The sequence below is a fragment of the Hesperophylax consimilis genome, chromosome 17, assembly GCF_061612785.1.
Source record: "Hesperophylax consimilis isolate HC1 chromosome 17, BYU_Hcon_1.0, whole genome shotgun sequence".
In the NCBI taxonomy this organism is placed as follows: Eukaryota; Metazoa; Arthropoda; class Insecta; order Trichoptera; family Limnephilidae; genus Hesperophylax; species Hesperophylax consimilis.
The window spans coordinates 13,555,619-13,571,426 of record NC_142852.1 but is presented as its reverse complement, the minus strand read 5'-3'; the positions used below and the strand labels follow the sequence as shown (position 1 = coordinate 13,571,426).

The following is a 15,808-nucleotide window of genomic DNA, read 5'->3' as shown; positions in this document are numbered from 1 at the left end:
CCTTTATAATTCCAGTAGTCTGAACCGCTATTTATTGGACACTTAATGTTGATATGTTTGCCATCTAGAGCACCAATTCGATTAGGAAAATTCCAGAAGTTTCTTTCCACATTTCTGTTGTTGGCTGGGGCATTACCTTCGGTCCAATATGTTTCCAAATAGCTTCACAAACTTCTTTGACTATATTGTATACAGTGGATAATCCTATGCGATAGCTGAATCCTATAGATCCAAATGAATTTCCCGTAGCCAAAAATCTGTAGGTAATAAACAAAAATGATTGTTTCAGTTGACCAGTGTTAAGACGACTGGAGTAAGTTGCGCAATTGCTACAACAGTGCGATTAAAAGGCGCATTAAGAATAGTGGCCAAGCGGGGAAAGTGATGGCGCCTTGGAGATTTGCCGTATTTGGAAGGACGTCCCACAACAGGCAATCTTGATGCCACATCTGTCGTAGATTTATCAGACGTTTCATCACCTGAAAGTCTTGATCTTACCATGACGCCCACGACCAGTGGGGCGCACAAAAGGAATGCGAGTCCTGATGGAACTGTGGCGGAAATTATGGGAATGATGAGAAATTCCCTGAAAATGAGGCAAAAAACAAGATCTGGACGAAATAGTTCACTTTTTTCTGGGCATATGCAAGACGGTAAAAAACGGTAAAAAATTAAACCGTGTTATTAGGATTCTGGGTCTAAAACAGTTCTTGAAAAAAATAGCAATAAAATGAATAGGTTTTAAAATATTCAGTAATATCAGAGTTCAAATGTTAACTACGGTGAACAACGCTAAATGCGGTTGGTAAAGTTAGATTTAAATGAAAAATTGAAGCCAATAAGTAGTTAACTGTATTAACTACTAATAATTACAAAAACAAGAATATTTCAACTTCTTTTTTAAATGAAAGAGTTTTCGTTTTTTCGAATAAAATCATAGATTATATCGGCATTGCAGCCTTTACAAACCCCACTTAAAAAATTAAAAAAAAAAAGTTAAAAATTTGTCGGCTCTATTTTGTACGGAGAAAAGTACTTGCATTTTGATGTATCTGAGAGGAAAATCGTCAAATCAGTCAAATCAATGGAACTTTTTTCTGTCTGCCCAGGTAGTAATATCTCGAGCGGTTGAAGTACCTAGCAGATGTGTTTACCAAATAATTCTCGTAGGTACAAGGTGCGATCTCTACAGGGTAAACAGAAAATAAAATGTTCTAGAACGCTGCTGCTACAATTCTACAGTTTTGAAAGTGAAAAATAGAAAGAAGTGTAAAAATATTATGTGAAAAATAATTAAATACATTACTGTACACATATTCATATATATTTTTATATTCGCGTTAGTAGTATGACATAACTAACTTTTTTTACACATACATTAACATTTAAGTTACACGTACATTTAAGTTTAAAAAGAATCAAATCTTATTCAATGCGATTTAGAACAAATTCAAAGAAATCGAAAGTTTATAAATATTTTGACCATTATAAAATTATACTTATTTTATATACTGGAAACTCTCTGGTGAAACATATCATATCTATTACTAGAATTTATTCTGTAAATAGTTTTCGTGAAGTGAATGTTAAAGCAAGGAACAAGAAAAGGTCAAAGAGTCTTTTCGAAAAAACGCATAATAGCATACGAAAAAAAACTGTGAGTGCGCAAGCGTTTTTTCAAATCTCTCTTCAGCCATAAAACGAAATAAAAATTCTCAACAGTCAGTCAGTTTTTTCTCTTCAAGGAACACTGTTGATAACTTGCATAGTTGCACTCGGAATTGGAAAACGGGTTTTTCTCCGCTCTGAGTCAGCATGTGTTCCAACAAATGTCCTATATGGGGGTGAGGTGGCCTTTCCTAGAATCTGAATATGTGCACTTGGTAAATGAAAAAGGTTTGTGGCCACTGTGAGTTAGCATGTGGCTTTTTAGATGTGCGTTTTGAGAATATCCATAGATGAACAAGGAACACGAAAAAGTTTTCTCCGTAGTGTCTCACAGTGCGCTTCAGATTGCCTTTATAATAACATTAATATGTGCACTTGGAACGTAAAACAGGTTTTTCGACACTGTGAGTCAGCATGTGGGTGTTTTGAAAAAATTAAATGTTTCACAAGGGACATCAAAAAGGGTTTTCTCCACCGTGAGTTTAGCATGTTGCACTTCAGATAACATGTATGGTTGCACACAGAATATTAAAGAAGTTTTCCTACGATGTGAGAGAGCATATGGTTCTTTAGTTGGCCCTTTTGATAACATGCATAGTTGCACAAGGAACATGAAAAAGGTTTTTCTCCACTGTGAGTCAGCAAGTGTCTCTTCAGGTTAACCTGTTGATAACTTGCATAATTGCACTCCAAACATGAAAAACGTTTTTCTCCACTGTGAGTCAGCAAGTGTCTCTTCAGGTTACCCTGTTTATAACTTGCATAGTTGCACTCCAAACATGAAAAAGGTTTTTCTCCACTGTGAATCAGCATGTGCCCCTTCAGCTGACCCTTTTGACAACACGCATAGGTGCACTCGGAACATGAAAAGGGTTTTTCTCTACTGTGAATCCGCATGTGTCCGTTTAATTCGATTTTTTGATAACATGCATAGTTGCACAAGGAACATGAAAAAGATTTTTCTCCACTGTGAGTCAGCATATGGCTAATCAGTTGACCCCTTCGATTGCATGCTAAGTTGCACACGGAACATGAAAAAGCTTTTTCTGCACTGTGAGTCAGCATATGGCTCTTCAGTTGACCGTTTCCATAACACGCATAGTTGCACTCCAAACATGAAAAAGGTTTTTCTCTACTGTGAGTCAGCAAGTGTCTCTTCAGGTTACCCTGTTTATAATTTGCATAGTTGCACTCCGAACATGAAAAAGGTTTTTCTCCACTGTGAGTCAGCATGTGGTTCATTAAATGACCCTTATGATTACATGCATAGTTGCACACGGAACATGGAAAATGTTTTTCTCCACTGTGATTCAGCATATGCCTCTTCAACTGACTCTTTCGACCACATGCATAGTTGCACACGGAACATGAAAAAGGTTTTTCTCCGCTGTGAGTCAGCATGTGGATCTTTAAAAGACCCTTATGATTACATGCATAGTTGCACACGGAACACGAAAAAGGTTTTTCTCCACTGTGATTCAGCATGTGCCTCTTCAGCTGACCCTTTTGACAACACGCATAGTTGCACTTGGAACATGAAAAAGGTTTTTTTCCACCATGAGTCAGCAGGTGGCCCGTTAGACGGCTCTTTGTATAACATGCATAGTTGCACACGGAACATGAAAAAGTTTTTTCTCTAACATGGGTGCGTACGTTTATTGCAAAATTTGACTTAGGAGAGGAGTAGTTGTGATGGGGAGGAGTAAATTCTTTTTCCACAAAATGCGTCTGAAGATCTGTCGACAAATTTGAAAAACAACATGGGTGAAAAAGACTCAGTTAAACTTATTTCCTATACTTAGAGTAAATAAGCGAAGTCAGTCGTTCAAGTTTACAGTGAAAAATTGGTTTTACCTGCTTTCTTGATAATACTTCCAAAGCGTTCTAAGCATTCCTCTTTTACATCCGGCAGGTCTATGTCAATTTTCATATAAGTAAGCGCCGCTTCATCTTGTCGGGGTCCAAGGTCCGCGTTTATGGTGACTGTCTTCACATTAATGTTTCCTGGAATAAAAAAGGACAGTAAAGATATGAATGAATCTTTGCATGGCCAGCCCCAAACCAAACGGCGCCTGGCGCAAGTTTAATTTTGGCTGCCCTAACGATCTTATTCAGAACGCGCCAAGGCAGTATATCACTGTAATCATTAAAATGATGATTTGTGTTTTTTTTGTAGAGCGGTATTTATCAAAAATAATATCAAGAGCAATGTGTTAGGTTAAGTATTCGACGCCCGGAGCGAATTGCACCAATTTCGCCCGCAGAAGGCCAGCGCTGTATCTTCGTCAAATTGATATAAACGAGATTTTTTTTATTGAAAAATTGCATTTTGACGGCCGCTTCAGGGACCGATTCTTCAAAAAGGAAAAACCTTTCTATAGAGCACCTGTAGTAGAGAGTTTGGTTGTTTTCAGTCAATTGGATATTGTTTTTCCAATCAATATTTATGTATTTTTAACGTATAATACATGTAATTCACATCATACCCCAAATAAAATTAGGTGAAAATCGAGGAACAGACAACTTATTTTAATAATATAATAAAGTTTAATGAGTGGTATATTTTGGAATTTTCCAGCAAGGACGTATAGTAAGGTAAATACCCAAAAAACCTCATATTTTATAAGAGAGGATGTTGTACTCAAGTGTGTGTCCTGTTTGCACGACATTTCAAAAGAGACATTGATCCCGGACATCCGAATTTAAAGTTCTTTATTTAACACGTATGCAATGCAACAAACTGGCTGTCTGAGTACTCTCCGCATATTGCGAGCATTCCTTCGTTACAGCTGGGTGGTCGAAATCTAAATCAGAAAATTCAATTGCACCTCCATCTTCTTCCTGGAGCCCTGGTTCCGTCTTGATGTATATAGTATCTGGCTTCAGTAGATCCATGTTCTGCTTTGGTAGAGTTTGGTTATTGGTTAAACCCCAAAAAATATATCTGAAACAGGACATTGTTAAAACAAAATAAAATGATAAAATTTACAAGTTAAATTAAAACAGAATACATGATTTTTAGTTTAACTCGTTAAATCATTCCTCCTTACGTACCCTTAAAAATTGAATATAACAACCTGCAAATCCAGAAACGGGAGAAATATCTTGGGCGGTGCATTGATAAACACCTAACTTTTAAACAGCATATTAAAGATATTAATGATAAAATCAACCTTTTAATTAGCGTATTTAGACAGATATCATATCTGTTACCAAATAAAATTTAAAAAGGTCTATATTATAGCCACGTAAATTCAAATTTTAACTACTTGATTGAAATCTGCATTTTTTTTTTTTTCATGTTCTCCATAAAACGGTTATCCACCAATATATCATGGAGAAGATTACAAATTAAAAGTTTACAGAGGCAGTTTTACTATTTTGTGACATGTGTTATAAGATAGTTACTGAATTGTCTGTAGGTGACATTGAAAATGTCGATGGCTAATGCAGAATCGTTAAGCAGTTGAGTCGCTCTGTTTATTGGCGCGTTTTGATAGGCATAAGTCCTCGCTTTCGGAGCATATAAGAGTGCATGGGATCTCCCTCGAGTATAATTGTTAAGGACATAAAACCTCTTGTTAACCTCTTTCAGCATAGGCGGATTGTGTATTGTACCAGAGATTAACTTAAAAAAAGTGTTTGCCTAAAAATATTTTTCTACGGGCTTCTAATGTTTTGAAATCGAGCATTCCTGATAAGAACAAGGATGAATATAGGAATGGATAGTATGTATATTCCCTCATATACAGGTAACGCATAAACCTTTTTTGTACTTTTTTCTATTTCTAAGATATGGTTTTGTTCAGAAGGGGCCCAAATAATGGAGCTGTATTCCAGGATGCTGCGGACAAGTGCTTCATATGTTCTCCGTATTGCAATTCCATTAGTGAATGAACTCGAATTACGAAGAACAAATCCAAGCATTTTGTTGGCGAGGGAGACAATGTCAGATATGTGGGATTTGAAAGAGAGATTTGCTTCGAAGATCACCCCAAGGTCACGAATCTCGTTTTTGCGTGTTAATAAATTTTTATTAATGTTATATGGGAATAGAAATGTATCTTTGGATCTTGTAAATGTAACTACACTGCATTTCTGGATGCCGAAGGGTAATTTATTTAATTCCGACCATTTGACAAGAGAATCAAGATCATTCTGCAGAAGAATGGAATCGATACAACTTTTGATAGCTCTGAAAAATTTGATATCGTCAGCAAAGAGGAGATATTTTGAGCGGTTAATGGTCTTGCATATATCAGTAATGAATAAAAGAAAGAGGAGGGGTCCTAGATTCAATCCCTGGGAAATCCCGGAGTTAGTTTTGTATTTTTTTGTGAGAAAACTGGTGTCCGTAACTGACATACTGACGACGATTGTGTAAGTAGCTAGCTACGAAAGAGAGAAAATCCTGAGAGAATCCGATGTCACTCAATTTTATTAGTAAAATATCATGATCGACTTTATCAAATGCTTTTTCGAAGTCTGTATAAATCAGATCAACATGTAAAAAAATTTCAAACGATTTATTTCTGTAGGTGGTGAGATTCATAAGGTTTGTTGAGGGAGATAGAGTGGGGCGAAATCCATGCTGATTCTCGGTGAGTGTATGTTTTGTTTGATTATTATATTTGTGAGTAAATTATGGTTTCTAAAAGTTTTGCGGGTGCTGATAAGACAGCTACAGGTCTGTAATTATCGATTGCTGATTTTTTGCCTTCTTTGTGTATAGGCCGAACTTTTGTTAGTTTCCACATTTCAGGGAAGGTATTATTACGAAGTGAAATGTTAAAAAAGTGCTTTAGAGGTTGAATCAAATGTTTTGAGTATCTTTTGAGTATGATGGGTGGTATAAAATCTGGACCGACAGAGTATTTAGGTTTTAGCTTGTGAAAAGCGGCAACAATATCATCATCGTTAATTTCGTGAATTTGAACAGGTAAAGCATTGTGAGACGAAGAAGCTATAGAGGAAATATCAAGTTTGGGAATATTGTCGCTGAATACTGATTGTAAAAAATCTGCGAAACCTTCTGCGATTTCAGAATATTCATTGAATTGATTTTCATTAAAGGTCATATGATTAAGTTTGTCACAGCCGCGGCGTTTATCGTTCGTGTAAGAACAAAATAGAGTTGGGTCTGTTATAATACCATTCTCTGCTTCACGTGTAAAGTCAGTGTAGGCCTTACCAATTAACTGCTTGATTAATTTTCGTGATTTTTTAAAGTTTGTTAAGGCATGTTCGGATTTAGTTTTTTTCCAAAGATGGTGCATTTTATTATTCTCTCGTATGTGATGAATGATCTCTCCAGTAAACCATTTTGGATATTGTTCATTATCTCCGAGCATACATGTGGATCTTTTCTTTAAGCATAAGTCAAAAATATTATTGAACTGCTTATAAAACATTTCAGCAGCTAGGTTTACATCGAGGCAGTCATAATGATTCCAGTTATGTTGTTCTAAATCATTTCTAAGTTTATGATCTAAGTTTTCGTTGAAAATCCAACCCATGTTTATGTCCGGGGGCAATATGTCTGATTTTTCTTGGGTTTTTGTTATGTACTCGAGTGTGAATGATAGTGAAGGGTGATTAAGGTCTTCTTTGACAAGTGGAGAATCATGGCGACGGGCAACAACATTTTTGGAATGTATGTTGCTTAATACTAAGTCTAACACGCGTGCATTTATGTTATAAACAGTGTTTACTTGTGTCAAATCATCAAAAGAACAAAAATAATCGTAAACATCACTCGGGTTCTTACCTGACGAAAAGTTAAAATCACCGAAGATAATAATATTTTTAGATTGTAGTTTTGCACTTTCACTAATGATTTTCTCGTAAAATAATTTATATTGTTCCGATTTTGTATTTCGAGGAAAGTATACTACACATATATATATATAATGACATTTCTGTGTGAAAGTTTCACCCACAAGTCTTCACCTTGGGTTTCCATGTATTCCAGTATTTCAGCGTGTGAGTGGCTGTCAGCTCGGAGGGCCAGGAGTGTCCCTCCTTCGCGACTGCCTCTATCCTTCCTGGATACGTGGTATAGATTTCCGAATAGCTCGGCGGAATACGTGCCCGAAGTTAGCCACGTTTCAGTAAGAGCAACCAGAAGTGGTTTCGGACACATTACATTGGTCATAAAATCTAAAATTTTATTATTAAAACTTCTGACTATTTGGTAGATTCCACTAATGTTGGTTTTCGTGCGTGTTGGTGTCGGCCATCTGGTTTTGGGTCGTGGCCTCCAAAATGACCATTCGTTTAAGGCCACGTTTTCTGGCCAGATCATGGGGTCCAGGAAAAAAAGGAAGCTGTTTTACGGAATTCCTATTTTGAAAGAGGCATACCTCTCATGTCTCGTAACGAGTTTCTCTACCGTAAATTCTAGATCGGGCTTCTTCTTTTTTAGAAGTGAGGTTATTTGATCAACCGTGTTTGCCCGGTGGAACATGAATGCATGTAAGTGCAGATTTTTTGGGATGGCCACCAATGAAACATATAGAAATGAACTACACGTAAAACAAAACAAAGTAATCAAAAAGCTATTTCACTTCAAACCTAGAACATCAACAGAAAAATTATGCATGGAAACAAAACTATTAACATTAAGAAACTTTTTATGCATATTATACATGTCTCCTTATATGCAAAATAAATAATAAACTCATAATCCAAATGCAGAAATCATTAAAACGTACCAATTACACACACACTTTACACGGCAACAAGATAAAATGCATTTAAACACCATACATACTCATTACGGCAAGCAATCCATTGGTTTCGAGGGGAGCAAGATTGCCTCCCAGACGAAATTAAAAATGAAAAAACTGAAGGTAAATTTAAGAAAAAGTTATTCAGTTTTATGCTCAGTCAACAAAACAATGATCGTGAATAAAATCGTAATGTAATATATTAATATGTAATGTATTAGTTTTTTCTAGTTAAATAAGTGAAAATGTAATTTTCTTTTATCTAGAATAAAAAAAACATTTAAAAAAATAAAAAATAAAATGTGGTTTCGCTTGGAATGTCCTGTCAAAATAACGAAGTCGTAGCCAAAACACATATTTGAAAACCTTGAAGATATGACAACGGTTAAGAGAAACGTTGTTTATCGTGGGAAAACTATATTTATATATTTACAATGTTTACCGCTTTTAACAAAATATATGTTAACAATATGTTTTTGGTTGTGTAATTGTAATAAATGCCCTCTACTAATAATCGGTAGACGTCAAATTGACAGTTTAAACATTATACGGTGAAAAAACACCCAATGTTTCCCTAACTAAACTGGAATAACGGCAGTTACCAAATAAATAGCGATGAATATAAGAATGAGTACTTACTTTACCAATAACCATCTCAGGCGTGGGATAGTAAGTTTAATAACGCGGGATAAACAGAGTTGGGAAACAGGAAGAAACGGCTCTCGGAGAAGAAAGCACTAGTTAGCACTTGTCAAAAATATTTATTGGTTATGCATAGACAAGAATGAAGTCATAGACAATTATTATAATTTTCATGGCGACCAGGGGCTCTATTCTGGAAGCGTCGTCGCTCGTAATCGCCGTCGAAAGTACGTCCGTTGGTCGACTTGGTTATTCTTGAGCTTGGTCGAAGGAAGATTCTTAGACGCCAAACGTCAAAAGTCATTCCACATAACAACGAGTGGGGTAAACCAGTCGAAACGGGCAGCGAGCGGTAGGTTGTTAGCGTATCTATGCAATTAGCTGTCAAAATCTGGCATTATTGTTTTCTCGCGCGAATTTTCGCACCCGCAAAGACATCGTCTATTTTTGTAAAGCCATTTTGAAATTTATAATGGCTGATTTACCAGCGATGTTGGCTGTGATTCACGATGTTGAGCAAGCTGAAGCAGCTGCTTTGAGACCTGCACGAACGTTTCGTCAGAGGGTAGATTCCTTCGCCAATACGACCGATGAAGCCTTCATAAGGAATTTTAGGCTCAACAAAGCCTTAGTGCGTCGGCTGATAGTCCTTGTGTCTCCATTTATTCCACCCCCATCCCGTTCTTCAGCTATAGATGTCGAAACCAAGGTGAGTACAAAAATGATTTAAAATAAACTTTTAATGGTTTCACACGAAAATTAACTTGCTAATTAATCTGTTGCAACTTTGTTTTGCAGGTGTTAGCAGCATTAAATTTTTTTGCCACGGGGAGTTACCAGTTGCCCGTGGGTTGTAATCTGCACGTTGCAATTTCGCAACCCTCCATGTCACGTGCACTGGATGAAGTAGTAAATGCCCTAAACAAACCCGAAATTTTCAACCTATGGGTAAAATTTCCCCCTAATATCCAGGCACTAAACCAGATGAGGATGAAGTAAGTTTATTATAGGAACATTATGATTTATATCACATTTAATACAGCTTTTACACGCACATATAATATTTTTTATTCCAAAATTGTTATATTTCATTAAAGAATGAATTAATTACTGTACTTACTAAAGATCACATTTTGTACTTATTTTAAGATTGGCTGTATCAATAATATTTGTTTACTATTGGTTTTTCGATAAATACAGATTCCCAGGGATTGTTGGGTGCATCGACTGCACTCACGTAGCCATATTCCCGCCAAAGGTGAGGGATCCCGTACATCCGGAATATATATATGTGAACAGAAAGGCGTATCATTCAATTAATGTCCAACTGATTTGTGACTTGGATCTCCGAATCTTACATGTGGATGCACGTTTCCCTGGGAGCACTCATGATGCCTTTATCTGGAGGTCATGTTCTGTGGAACCCGTGCTGAAGGAGCTCTACAGGAGGGGTCAATCCGGGTATTATCTTCTGGGGGACTCTGGATACCCATTGCGGCCATGGTTAATGACCCAAATCGATAGGGCTGTACCTGGATCTCCTGAAGACCGATTCAATGCAAAACTAAGATCAATCAGGTCTACTGTTGAGAGATGTAACGGTGTTTTAAAAATGAGATTCCGTTGCCTTTGTAAACATAGAGTTCTTCATTATGCTCCTGAAAAGGCGTCCAAAATTATCAATGCATGCATAGTGCTTCACAATATGTGTGTGGAAGATAAATTTGATCTTCCGGAATACCTGATTGATCACAGTCTAGATTTAGGGCTGATTACTGAAGGAATGGCTCCTCTTGAGCCTGGGGCTGTTAACAGAATTAACCCAGATTTAGCGGCTGGTAGAGCTGTTCGAAATACGATAGTTCAAAATTATTTTTAAATTCTTTGTGTTTATACAAGTCTTTTTATCCTTTTATTATTCTGTTCACTGTATATTATTTGTCAATTATTTTAATTATCTGTCAAGTGTCTGGATCGTATTATTATTAACTAGCAGACCCGGCCACACGTTGCTGTGGCATACCCAACCGTTATAACCAACGCCATCTGTTAATTTGCATACATTTCAAATTCACACCGCCCGCTGCCTGAATTGAATCTTTGAATTTCTCGACTTTTCTCTACTGAATAAAATACAATATTTACACGCATGTATTATACATATAAACCTTCCTCTTACGTTTTACACACAAATATTAAGTGGTGAGGTGAGGCTATATGAGGCTGCGTTACAACAAACATTTCAAATAGAATATTTACACGTGATTATAATAAGTGATTTTGAAAGCATTACCATTGTTTGGTTGCAAGCCAACTAATTTATTTAAGGCCGACATAATACCATCTATGTTTTACACTGGCCGTGGCTGATTACCTGACACAAAGAAGGTTATGTTGGAAACTAGACATTTTAAACATTATTTTGAATCCAGTTGCTGTAAAAAATAATAAGCCCCATCTCTTTTGGGTGGGTCTCGCCCCACGTTCAGTATTGTATAATTTCAAAAAGTTTTATATATTTTCTGATAATATAGTAATGTAAAATGTAAGAAAACAATGGTGTGATCATAAAAAAATGTATTTAACATTAAGAATATCATAATTTTTTTAATCAAATAATACAGAAACAACACAGTTTTCAATATACAATGACAATATATTTTGTAATAAAAACTAAAAATAAATAATTAGTACCCTGATAGAACTAATCAAGTCTGATATTTTTCTAATAAATTACAACTCTGGTGTTAATTAGTTAAACATTATAATTATCCATGATAAAAATCGCATTCATTATGCTGATATTGATATTGTCTACTAAATATCTTTGGTTAATTTTAAAGAAAAAACATTATGTTTATCTCCGATAAAACTAAAATGCTACTAATAGTATCACAATTTATATAACGCAGGAAACATTAGAGTTTCAGTTGTTCGATTACAATTGTAATCATTTTAACATATTTTGTACTACAAGCTAAAAATAAAGAATTAGTACACTGATGGAACTAATCAAGTCTGATATTTTCTAGTAAGTTACAATTCTGGTGTTAGTTAGTTACACATTATAATTATCCATGATAAAAATAAAAATCGCATTCATTATGCTGATACTAACTCTCTTTGGTTAATTTTAAAGAAAAAAACATTATATTTATCTCTGATAAAACTAAAATGCTTCTAATAGTATCATAATTTTTATCATATAACCCAGAAAACATTACAGTTTCAGTTGTTTAATTACAACGCTTTCATTACGCTGATATTGTATACTAACCATCTTTAGTTAATGTTAAAGAAAAAACATTGTCCGATAAGATTAAAATGCTATTTAATAGTATCACAATATATTGTATGCTAACCATCTTTGGATAATTTTAAAGAAAAAACATTGTGACTAAAATGCTACTAAATAGTATGCTAACCATCTTTGGATAATTTTAAAGAAAAAACAGATAAGAATAAAATGCTACTAAATAGTATCACAATATATTGTATGCTAACCACCTTTGGATAATTTTAAAGAAAAAACAGATAAGACTAAAATGCTACTAAATAGTATCACAATATATTGTATGCTAACCATCTTTGGATAATTTTAAATAAAAAACATTGTCCGATAAGACTAAAATGCTACTAAATAGTATCACAATATATTGTATGCTAACCATCTTTGGATAATTTTTAATAAAAAACATTGTCCAATAAGACTAAAATGCTACTAAATAGTATCACAATATATTGTATGCTAACCATCTTTGGATAATTTCAGTTTTTCAATTACAATTTTAATTATTTCAACGTATGTTATATTACAAGCTAAAACTAAACAATTAGTACACTGATGGAACTAACCAAGTCTGATATTTTCTATTACAATTACAACTCTGGTGGTAATCAGAAAAACATTTTAATTATCCATGATAAAAATAAAACTCGCACTCATTGCGCTGATATTGTATACTAATGTATATATTAAAGTTTCATATAAAAATGTAAAAAATATTATATATACATATAGTTACTAAATAAAAAAAATAAAAAAACTATCTTTGGTTAATTTTAAAGAAAAAACATTTTGCAATAAGACTAAAGTGCTACTAAATAGTATCACATTTTTTATCATATAACGCAGAAAACATTTCAGTTTCAGACTAAAATGCTACTAAATGGTATCACAATTTTTATCATATAACACAGAAAACATTTCAGTTTCAGACTAAAATGCTACTGAATATGTAGTATCACAATTTTATCATATAACGCAGAAAACATTTCAGTTTCAGACTAAAATGCTACTGAATATGTAGTATCACAATTTTTATCATATAACTCAGAAAACGTTACAATTTCAATTTATACAGAAAATGATGTTGACAAAAAATGATACATATTTTGAATACAAGTTAACCACCACATTTAGTTTTATTTATCAACCCAGTGTTGATTAAGGTGAAATGTCACGTAAGTTATAATCGACGCATTCACAGATGGCGCCAATTAAATTATTATCATCTGATTGTAACGTATGTGACGTTTAACCTTAAGGGCCACACGGGAGTTGAAGAGTCGGAGGTTAACTTCGACTTTTCCTCTCTCCGGCCAGTGCTGGCCGCAACAGGAGAGGAGTTTGCTTAATAAAACAAAAAAAATTAATGGACTTTTGGCTGCAATTTGGTGGTTTAACTATTGGAAGAAATAAGACATCAAATTGTCAAGGGTTAGATTTGGCCTTTATTTCTTCCAATAGTTGAACCACCATAATTAACAGAGAACTAACAGATTCAACTGCATCTGTCAGCCTAGTCATTGCAGTCAACATTCCATTTGAAAAATTTGTGGAATTCGTCAAACGCCTCTCCCCCTCCTCGACGAGTGTAGAGGATAGATTCTGGGAATCTGTGAACCTCCGAGATGCCGCAGTACGCCTCGGAGTCTGTGCGGGTGGAGGCTCATGGGTAGGAAGTTCCACAAGGGGAGGTGTGGCCTCCGAGAGCAGTGGCACCTCAACAGACTGCCAGCTGCTGCAGCCAGCAACAGGCTGAGGTCCTTCGAGGGATGAAAAATCGAAGTTGACCTCCGACCCTTCAACTTCCGTGTGTCCCGTAATCAAAACTGGGTTGATCACTTGGAGAATGAGCTCGTCAGTAGCGTTGAGGCTGACTGCTGGCGCTGGTGGTCCGCCTCCCGTCCCGGCCGCATGCCGCCTCAAGGAGGCATTCTTGAGTTTGGCCTTCGACCTTAAGTCTTGCCATGTCTGAAAATATTTTGGAATTATATTAATTATTTGCACAAAATATTAGTGGAAAGAGACTTTATAAGAACTTAAAATATTCAAAAAGAGGGACAACGTCAAGATCACACAATTTTACTTGAATTTTGAAGCAATCGGCTGTGATGTAGCGTAGCCCCATCATCATTAATTTCAATATCATGATTTTAACATAGAAATCAGGCTAAACGAAACACTATGTGAGCGGTGACTGGACAACTCGGAACCTCTTCAGAAAAGTGATGATAAAAAATAGGTTAGGTTAGGGGGGCTATTTTAGAATTATTTTTTTCATAGCTTTGACTTTTCAAAGAGGACTTGATTCGGCATGGAATCCATGTTAGATGTGAGCACGGTGCTCGTTTTGTTGAATAGAAATTTGTCATAGGCAGAGCTTCATTTGAACGAAGTATGAGGGTAACAAATATACATTTTAAGTGTACAATACACACAAATTAATGGAAATAAAACAAACCTTTCTCCAGTGCTTGAAATCTTTATTTGCCCCTGCCATGGCATTCAATTGTTCGGCAATCACCTGCCATCTCCGTCGGGATTCCGCAAAGGTAAAAGATGACGAAAATTTGCCACGCATTAGTTCAATATCTGAACTTACCAATTGAATTAGTAACTGTTTTTGATTATTAGTAACGTAACCCGCGGCCATATCTGTTTGTTTGGTTTCACTGTTTGACAGTTTGACAGTCACACCATAGAAATCTGAATAACATCAAGAACATAGACAATATTCACAGGGCTGCCAATATAATCATCTCTTCGATCGTTCGACGTTCAAGAATACGTAAAATTGAAGGATTCGACAAAGTTGGTCGCGAGGACGAGTAATTTTTGGTCGCTGCGAGGAGCATAACGAGTAACTATTGTTCTTTGTTCGGGAATAGAGACCCAGTCCTCCATTAACGGAATTACCTGCATTTACCCTTCTTTCAATATCTCTGTCAGCCTTCCCATCTCTCGTTAACATACTTCCTAAATACACAAACTCATCCACCTGCTCCAAGTATTCCCCATTCACAATTATATTGCGCACTGTTTTCGTACTCTCTCTTTCAAACACCATTACTTTAGACTTACTTACATTCATCATTAACTCATTCTTCATGCATACTTCGTTCATCCTAGACACGAGAGACTGTAGATCATCTATACTATTAGCAATCAGCACCGCATCATCAGCATACAACAGGCAACATACTTTCAAATTATTCAAATTCGCGCCCAATCCCACCTCTTTCAATTCCTGCACACATTTATCCATGTATAGATTGAATAACCACGGTGACATTACGCAGCCTTGTTTAACACCTTTTGTGATATCAAACCACCCCGTAAAACCACCGTTTACCCTAACACATGCAACGCTTCCCTCATACAGAGACGCAATTGCCTGAGTCAGATTCGTATTCACTCCATACTTGGACAACCATAGCTTTTTCCTGTCGACTTGGTCGTATGCTTTTTGTAAATCTACAAAGGC

The 15,808-nt window shown here is 35.7% G+C and overlaps 2 protein-coding genes across 2 annotated transcripts; one reads left to right on the top strand and one right to left on the bottom strand.

The window, feature by feature from the left end:
• Positions 1–285: 285 nt before the first annotated feature.
• Positions 286–9,116, bottom strand: LOC149416036 (uncharacterized). The gene is made up of 5 exons (XM_089641858.1): positions 9,036–9,116; positions 4,497–4,612; positions 3,523–3,672; positions 3,099–3,404; positions 286–329 (listed from the first exon to the last, which is right to left on the bottom strand). The coding sequence occupies exons 2-5, from the start codon at positions 4,561–4,563 to the stop codon at positions 286–288; spliced, it is 567 nt and encodes a 188-aa protein (XP_089497984.1). The 5' UTR covers positions 4,564–4,612; positions 9,036–9,116.
• Positions 9,117–9,230: 114 nt separating this feature from the next.
• LOC149416035 (uncharacterized) lies at positions 9,231–14,083 on the top strand. Its single transcript, XM_089641857.1, has 3 exons — positions 9,231–9,747; positions 9,837–10,033; positions 13,810–14,083. The coding sequence occupies exons 1-3, from the start codon at positions 9,511–9,513 to the stop codon at positions 14,081–14,083; spliced, it is 708 nt and encodes a 235-aa protein (XP_089497983.1). The 5' UTR covers positions 9,231–9,510.
• Positions 14,084–15,808: the final 1,725 nt, after the last annotated feature.